Here is a 9,092-nt window from a genome sequence, read left to right on the forward strand (position 1 = left end):
TTTGTGAGATGGAATCATTAGGCTGTTTAATGAGACTATGAGGCTGAGGGAAATGATAATATAAAAATATTTCACCTGCTCTGACCTCCAGTCACCCTCAGCCTGGGGTAGACACTGTTGAAGTGGTTTTAGATGAGCTGGTGAGGGAGTTCATGTTCAGCAGCTGGTGCTTCACAGTCCAGTCTCTGTCCTGCTGGGCCATGTGTGACTCAGGGGGAATTCACCTGGTTTCACCTTTGGAAATATCTTTTACCTGGAGTGACAGGTTCTTGGTAGGTGTGGGGGTTTTGCAATAAACCAAAACTTCACACCCAGCTTTGTGTGGTGGCAGGAGCTGAGGAGAGGAGGCTTTTCATAGAAAGATGTGCCCTTGGTGCTTCCAAATTAAACATTTTGCCATATCCTGTCCTTTAGTAAACTGAGAACTTCCCCCTGATTTGTACAATTCTCAGAAGTTAAATATTTTGAGTCAATATACTCATCAGGCAGCTCTAAAAATCATTTTGTGTGAAAGAAGGGTGGGGAATGCTTTTTTAATTTAAAGTTTTGCTTCTAGAGGCCATGTGAGCTTAAGAAAGTGGGACTGGCCACCCTGTTTTTTTTCCAGCCATCCTTCAGCATGATATTCCTGAGTAGCTGCAGTCAGACTGAGTGATTTTTATTGGTGTGGTTCTGAATTCCAACAGAAAAGCCTGGGATGGCTTTTCTTCCCTGTGGCAGTGTGTGGTGTCAGCAGAGATTTAGTGGTTAAGGAACTCCCTCATGTTGCTCAGCTCTCTACTAAAAATACATCATTGCCTTACCCAGGTTTAAATAAGGTTAAATTCTGCTGAGTTTGCAGGTGGCTGAACTTCCTGACAGCAAATCCAAGCTTGCTCGTGGCTGAAACTTGTCCCAGAGTTCAGCAGTTTATTCTGTAATTTTATTATTACTCAATTAATTTTGGCTTTGTCCAGCTTTGCTGCCTGTCACAGATGTTGCAGGGTCGAGCCTTGACCACAACACTGAGTGATTCCATTGGGAAATAAATGCTCAGCAAGTGTGTGGCTGATTTAGTGACAGATGAGTTCACATTTTGGTCATTTTGATAATTTCTCTTTGCTGTTTGCATGGGACCTTACTGGAAATGGGTGTTGGGAAGGATGAGCTGTGTGAAGCTTCTGGGAGAGACGGGGAGCACAGAGGAGTGGCTTGGGGTAAAGCGTTAAAATCGCTGATTTTTCATCTTTAAGGTCATTCTGTAGCCTTTTATTCCCTTAATATTTAGGATTAAAGGCTCCAAGTTAGGTGTGTGCCTGGCTGTATTTCAACAATTCTTCCTCAAGGAATTTGAAAAAGGGGTAATTCTTAATTCTTAATGGTGTGTGAGTCCTTCAGGGTTCCTGGTTTGTGTTCCCTGCAGACGGTGCAGGACGGGAGGCAGTTCATGAAGTACATCGACCCCCACCTGGGGGTTCCTCTGCCTGAGAGAGACTACGGGGGCAACTGCCTCATTTATGACCCTGGCAATGGAACTGATCCCTTCCACAACATCTGGGTAAGGAGCAAACTCACTCATGAGGCTGGTTTTGGGTAAAAAGCTGCTTCGTTGGGCTCTTCAGAGTGCAGTTGTGGGTCTGGCTGAGTGCTTAATTAGAGCACAGCCTGTGAGTGACTCTCCAGCCTCTTCATTTCTCTTCTCTTGACCTTTCCTGTCCATCACATGGGGGTGTGTCTCTCTGGATCCCAATTACCTGATTGCCCAGGGTTCAACAGCTCTTCTTTCTCAGCTCCTTGGTGTCAGATTTTCCCCTCAGAGTTTGGATTTCTTGGTGTGCTTGAGGAGTCTTCTCAGTCACCCTGGGGCACAGAGCCCTAAAGCTGCACCACACAATCCCAGAATGGTTTGGGTTGGAAAGATGATGTAACCCCCTCCCCTGCCATGGGCAAGGACACCTTCCACTAGTGCAGGACTTTTCTGAGTCCTAAAAGCCATCAGGTTTCTCACTGGCAGAAATTCCAGGGTAAAGGAATGATGGTTAATTACAGCTCCCTGATTGCATGGAGTGAGGAGCACCCAAATCCTTTGGGTCTACCCTGTAAATCTTCAGTGCATCAAAAACTGGAATCTGATAAAAGTAGAGGGAAAGGCTCTGTGTCCAGGGGTTGGCAGGCTGGTAAGATTTAAGAAGCTCTGCTAAATTCCTTCCTGATGAAGGAGTGCAAGTATTCACGTGTGGGAAAAATAGACGTTTATTGCTGCATTTTTCGTGGAAGAAAAAAAAATAAAAAGGCTCTGACCTTCACTCTCTTTTTGATTTTCAGGACAAACTGGATGGATTTGTTCCTGCTCACTTTTTTGGGTGGTACCTGAAGGTAACAATGACTCATTTCAGCTTAGGAACTTTGTTTCTTTGTTCCCAAAGCCTCACTGCTGCTGCTTTTGTGATGCCAGGCCTTCGTCACTTAAACCAGGCTGTTTGTAATACATGAAAATACATATCAATATGTCAAAAGCCTTTTTCTGCCTTTTCTTTCCTGTCTCCTGCCCATGTTAGACCACCTCATTTCTTTCCAGAGCCTTGTTACATCAACAGGCTCTTTCCTTCTCCACAGGGATTCATCCTGGGGTCAGATCAGTAAAAAACTTAATTCCTGTAGCCACAGAAATGCTGGAATGACCTTTGGAAGTGGAGTGTGGGGCTGGCAGTGACAGTGATATTCCCAAAGGCAAATATTGTTGCTGCTGCTTTCCCAGTGGCATCAGATCAGGATTTTAAACCATTAAATGGGCAATGGTTTAATTCTTGTTACTTTTTAGTTGGTATCAAGCAACTGCAGAAGGAATTCCAGCTGTGCCTGTCTCTGGCAGAACATTCAACAATGTTTTGCTGATTACTTTGGTCTAAATATTACCTTTTTTAACCCAAGCAGGCTGACTGACTCAGGAGATTTTGCCCCCTGCAGACCTTGTTTGGGTTTGCTGTTCAAATAACAAACTGACAGAGCTTGGCTGTTCTAAAACAAGCTGGAACTGTTGGTTTGTGTTTTCATTTAACAGTGCAGATGTGTTCTGTGAGTGGTTCACCTCAAAACCAGAGGTGAATTTGCTGGGCATGGGGAAACCTGGACTTCAGCTTGTTCTGTTAATGAACTGGATTCTCAATTTGGAAAACTTGGATTCTTTCTTTTCCAAGAGAATTGCAGGAGAAGCTGGGCTGCCCAGCTGGAAGGAGACTGACTGCTGGATTTTCTCAGAGCCATAGCATATTTTTTCTCTTAAATCTGTTAAATATTAACCTATTTCTCTATTAAAAGCTGGAGGTTGAGTGTGTTGTCTCAATAAACAGAGATGGGCTAGTGTTTGGATTTTTTCCCCCAAATCTCAAAGCACCAGGGTGGCAATATTGAGAATGAATGGGCCTCATTCATCAGAAATTATTGTGGCTTTGGAGTCGTTTAGAGCCCATAAAAGGCTCTGAAAAGCCTTTTCTGAGCACTGTAAGAAGCTGCTGCCTGTGGTGGTTGAACACCCAGTAATTCCATGCATTTAACTAATTTCTCTCCTGCTGAATCCCATTTTACCAGAATTTATCATAATCTGTATTCCTGTGCTGGCTTTGGCCGGCATGGAGGTGATTTTCTTTGGTATCATTACTGTTTCTTGTGCAGGTAATGGTGATAAGTTGAGAGGCCTATGAGCATTTGGACCATCATATCACAAAAATAAAATTGTCCTGAGTTTCCTGATCCTTTTCTGGATGCTGGAGACAATTGTAGATGTTTTTAGCAGCTGTTTGAAAGGCTTTTTTCTCCCTTCAGACTCTGATGATTCGGGACTGGTGGATGTGCATGATCATCAGTGTCATGTTTGAGTTCCTGGAGTACAGCCTGGAGCACCAGCTCCCAAACTTCAGTGAATGCTGGTGGGATCACGTATGTACTGCAGGGATCAGGGTTTGTTTGGGAATACAGATTTTACTGGGAGGGCTAGGAAGTGAGGAGAGCTGAGTTGTATCACATGTGTGACTGCTCCCTGTTGGGTTTGTGACCTGCTTGTCACTGTTTCTGTCATTTTGTGTCCTACAAACACTTGGACATGGTTAAATATTTGTTTGGGTTCATTTCACACCACAGGGAGGATCTAAAGCTGTACCTGAACGTTTTCAAATATTTGCTGATAAAGCAAATATAAGCAATAAAGCAATAAAGTCTGAAGTCCAGAGAAAGGCAAAATTTGGTGTGAGCTTAAAGGGATACTGTGGCGGTGTTTGCAGGGGTCTTAGGATGAGGGAAGAGATGAGGATCTGATTCTATGTTTCAGAAGGCTTGATTTAGTATTTTATGATATATATTGTACTAAAACGATACTAAAAAAATAGAAGAAAGGATTTCATCAGAAGGCTAGCTAAGAATAGAAAAAGAATGATAACAAAGGCTTGTGACTGACTGAGACAATCCGGACAGCTGACTGTGATTGGCCATTAATTAGAAACAACCACATGAGACCAATCACAGATCCACCTGTTGCATTCCACAGCAGCAGATAATCATTGTTTACATTTTGTTTCTGAGGCTTCTCAGCTTCTCGGGAGAAAAAATCCTAAGGAAAGGATTTTTCAGAAAATATCATGGCTACAGGACACCCTTTTAAAGTTGTGTTTTATTTTCCTGTGAGGTGTAAGTTGGTGCCAGAGTGATCAGAATTCCCTGCAGTCAGGGCACACAGCTCTGGGGCTGTGCTTGGATGGATTTTGGGGAAGACCCAAACTTGGAGTGATTTGCTCCATGATTGTATTTTCAAAAGTCAGTGCATTATTAGAGACATCAAGCCAAGCTTTTTAACCTTCAGAAAACCTGTGGGATTAACACTGTCCCGTTCCTTGGAATGCAGGGGTGTGCCTGTAGTGATTCCCTTTGCCAAGCTCTAGTGTTCCTTCCCCAGCATCATTCCTGTGTTTCTCCTTCCAGTGGATAATGGATGTGATCTTATGTAACGGGTTAGGAATTTACTGTGGGATGAAGACCCTGTCCTGGCTTTCCTTGAAAACCTACAAGTGGCAAGGGCTCTGGAACATTCCAACCTACAAGTAAGTTGGGGAGGAGGGAACTCCACAGGCACAGCACAAAGGCTGAGCCCCTGTTCAAGAGCTTGGTTGTTCTGTTTGGGTTAATATGGATTAAAGAATTCCCAGGTGACTCCAGGATCCAGTGACTTACTGCTGCAGGGAGGTTTGTTGGAGAGTTTTATTCACCTTGTGAATGAGATTGTTGGAAATCCACCTGTGTGTCCCAAACATTGCCTGATGGCTGGGAGTGAGGGCATCCTGTGGAAATGAGCTTATTTGATGAAATGGTTTAAGGAGGTGCAGGAATCCAAGTTGGCATCATATTCCCATTCACAGCAAGGATCTGTTTGGTCTTTTTGCATTCCCTAGTAACCAGAACTTCACAGGAACTGGGACACTGGGAATTAAAATTTAATAAATCCCTTGTAGTTGTGTACCAGTAATGACCCATCGTGCTCTGTAGTGTCTTTGCTGAGCAGAGCAGAACTGCTTACAACAGTGGGTGTAGTATATTAAAGCTTAAATTGATAATTAAAATAACAAGCTCAGAGCTAATCTCATTAAGTTGTGATTTTAATGGAGTAAAGGGAGGCATTTTGCATATCTGAACTGGTGTCTCAAATGGGAACACTGGCAGATGCCTCTTGCCTGCTTTCCCTTCAGGCTGCAGTGGTTATTTTGCTTTTTTCCAGAGGCAAGATGAAGAGGATTGTGTTCCAGTTCACCCCCTACAGCTGGGTGAAGTTCGAGTGGAAGCCAGCCTCCAGCCTGCGCAGGTGGCTCGCCGTCTGTGGCATCATCTTCGTGGTGAGGACACCTCTCTGGCCCTCCTGTCCCCTGCTTCCAGGTCCTGTCACTCAGGCTGCAGCTCTGGGGATGCTCCTGAAGCTGAGGCCAGCAGGGCTCCCTTCCCAATCCTGCAGAACAGGGGGCTGTGTCTGTGTCTCTGGGGCAGGTGACAGATGCACTGCAGAAAGGGTTGTCCTTGCTTGCTGCCCACTGTTCTGGCAGTGGGAGCAGTATGAACTGGGATCTTTGGGTTCTCTGCAAGTTGCTGCTCCCCAAAGCACTGACTGTGGGTGAAAGTAGCTCAAATCTCTCAGTTTTATGCAGCTACAGGTCACTTTATCGCTGGAAGGGGCTGTATCCAAGGCCTCTGGCTCCTCTGAGCTCACTCCTAAAGCACAGATCTGCCTAAATTGTTCAATTCTCCTAGAATTTTTTTTTTTTTTTTTACATTTCTCTGCACACACAGCACCTGAGTGGGTGGAATTGTTTTATGCTGGGAATGCAGCATCTGAAATTCATACCAGTGCCTGTGAAACTGAACTTGTCACCCACATGACTGACAGGCATGTAAACTGCCCAGTTTACTCCTCCTTTTTCCCATTTCTGCCCCTTTGCCAGCCAGGGGACTTTGGCCTTTGTGCCATCCATGGGGTGTCGCTTGGCTCTGCTTTGAGCAACTCAAACTTATCTCAGCCCAGCAGCTGTGAAATTTAACTAAATCCATCTCCAGACACTGGTGGTGATCCAGGGGCACTGGGCATGAACCAGGCTCAGTGGCACAGGACAGAACTCTGTGTTTTGCCAAAACAAATTCCCAGCACCCAATTCCTGCTGCAGGACACATTGGCCAAGCTCACGTGGCACACCAGGCCTGCTCTGTGGGAGGACTAAAAGAGTATAAATAAAATAGATGTTTCCCCAAAAAGGTTGCTGGTTGCACCCTGAAGAAATGGGGGTTTAGGTGCTGCTGCAACAGAGATCCCAGTGAATTTATACTGAGCTGTGGGATTATGTTTCTTTTAGCACATCCCCGGTTCAGCTGACAGGTTCTAAGCAGCTTCAGGTTCTGGCTCACTCCTTGGGTTTCAGCAAGGCTTAATGCCCTTTGTTATCACTTCTTTTGAAGTGACAATCTGGTGTCTCTCTGCTCCCTTAAGCACATTGCCAGGGCAGCTGCTGGAGAGAACATTTTGCTCTTAATTTATAATCAACTTTCCCAAGTTGGCTTTGAGGGTGAGTTTACATAACTGAGAAAAAGCAACCCAGCCCAGCCCCCCAGGATGTGCAGCTCGTGCCTTTTGTTATGGTGGGGCTCCCTCAGCTGGATTTTGAAGGGCAGGGAAAGGAAAAGCTGTGCTTTTGGGATTTGCTCTCAGTGTTTGTGCAGGTACTTTGGGCTCTTTGTTTGAAGTTCAAAACCTTGCTTGAAATTTGAGGGTACTGCTTGTCCAGCTTTTTGTTGTGATTGTTTAGTGCCTCTTCCAAAGTAGAGGAAGTGTTTAAAAACCCAGTTTTGGGTGGATGCTGATGGTTCACTTGGTGATAGTGAGCAGGGCTGAGAAATGCACAGGGGGAGCCATTCAGGGAGAGAGGGGCATTCCAGGCTCCATCCAGTGGTATTTTCCAAATGTAATTCCAATGTCCCCCCCTCCCAGTTTTTATTGGCAGAGCTGAATACATTTTACCTGAAGTTTGTGCTGTGGATGCCCCCTGAACACTACCTGGTGCTGCTACGCCTGGTGTTTTTTGTCAACGTGGGAGGAGTGGCCATGAGGGAGATCTACGACTTCATGGACGACCCGTAAGCCCCACCTCTCTGTACTTCCTATGTCGAGCTCCACGTGCTTTGTTTTGAACTTGCTCCAGCTTGCTGGCATCCATCTCGGGCACCAGTTCAGTTCAGCTTGTCAGGGACAAAAAGGCCTAATCCCAAAGCATCCGCTCCGTGTTCCTTTGTTTCCGAGGTACCGCTCTCACTCCCCCTGGTCAGAGAGCAGCTGTTGTTAAGGGCATTGTGTGTGCACTGTGTTAACCTCAGTGTCTGGTACATGATCTCTCTGTGGAGAAGGGAATGTGGAAATGAGCTGGAGTGCCCCTGGCTCGTGGGCAGAGTGCTGCACTCCGATTCCAGACCGAGAGCCAGGAACTGCAGTCCTTGGATGTGCCCTCTAGGGACATCAGGGCCTAGACTAAAAAAATGTGATTCTTAAAAGCACTTCTTTCCTTGAACTTTCTTCCCCCTGGCCCTCTGGAGCTCTCCTGGCATCCTCTTGCAGGTCAGAGGCCCTGGGTAGCAGGATGTGCTGCAGGTGAGGCACCACACACAGCAGTGCATGTATTCGAGACCGTTCCCACCTCAGCATCATATTTGTCCTTGCTGCTTTTGTTTCTGCAGACCATGTGAGAGCTGAGAAAGCTTTGTTCTCAAAATCACCTTTTCTTTTAATGTCACAACTTGCCTGAGCCCACATCCTCAGCCTAAGGCACCGCCTGGCTTCCAGGGGTGTTCATTGTCTGTCGCTGACCAACGCAACAAAGTGTCTGTGTTCAGAATTTAGGGTTCCAACATGGTCTGAAGATCAGTTTCCCTTGCAAGGCTTTGACTCCTAGAAGTGGGAAGAAGGGCCAGCCCACATTGCTTAGTCGGAATTCAGGACATTGCGCAGGGGCAGGATGCCCTGCCCTTGGTGTTGGACCTACTGGTTTGGGACGTGCCTCCAACTCACAGGTAAGAAGAGTCTCTGCCTCGCTGCTGAGCTCCTCTCCTTAGCACCATTCATCTTGTGTTGGGGTTGGAAAAGCTCCTTTGCCCTCTGTCCAACCACGTGGCATAACACTGGAATTTGGGAGAGCCATCCCTGGCCAGTGCCTTATCCCTGGCTCTGGTTGTTGTTCTTTCCATGAGCTGGAGCAGCTCATCCCGAGCTGGGCATCCCTGTCCCTGCCACCATCTCCTGCTGGGGGAGGTGGCTGCCCCCACATCCTGGGGTTCCTGGCTCTGCTTGATGCCCCCCAGAGCTGACATTAGGCTGCTCCTGCAGAAGGGCAGAGCTGAGCTCTTACCTGACACCTTCTCTGCTGAGGATTTTGTAATCCCTTCCTACATTCCAGGCCATCCAGGCTGAGAGGATCTGCCCCCATTTACCAGCTTCACTTGCACATCAGTTCAAGCCAAGGATCCTTCAGGTTTCTTCCCATGGTGTTGTAGGGGAAGAGCAGGGAAAGAATGATTTGTTCCATGGTTGTATTTACAAA

General features: G+C 46.3%; 1 protein-coding gene across 1 annotated transcript in view; it reads left to right on the forward strand.

Moving 5' to 3' along the window:
• Positions 1-9,092, forward strand: part of PTDSS2 (phosphatidylserine synthase 2) — a 34,028-nt gene that overhangs the window by 21,693 nt on the left and 3,243 nt on the right. The window contains exons 5-10 of the mRNA XM_031061510.1: positions 1,403-1,537; positions 2,305-2,355; positions 3,802-3,915; positions 4,951-5,069; positions 5,741-5,855; positions 7,493-7,638. Coding sequence (XP_030917370.1) covers positions 1,403-1,537; positions 2,305-2,355; positions 3,802-3,915; positions 4,951-5,069; positions 5,741-5,855; positions 7,493-7,638 — 680 coding nt within the window. The remainder of the gene's footprint in view (positions 1-1,402; positions 1,538-2,304; positions 2,356-3,801; positions 3,916-4,950; positions 5,070-5,740; positions 5,856-7,492; positions 7,639-9,092) is intronic.

This window comes from Geospiza fortis, unplaced genomic scaffold (genome assembly GCF_000277835.1).
Source record: "Geospiza fortis unplaced genomic scaffold, GeoFor_1.0 scaffold450, whole genome shotgun sequence".
NCBI classification, from domain to species: domain Eukaryota; kingdom Metazoa; phylum Chordata; class Aves; order Passeriformes; family Thraupidae; genus Geospiza; species Geospiza fortis.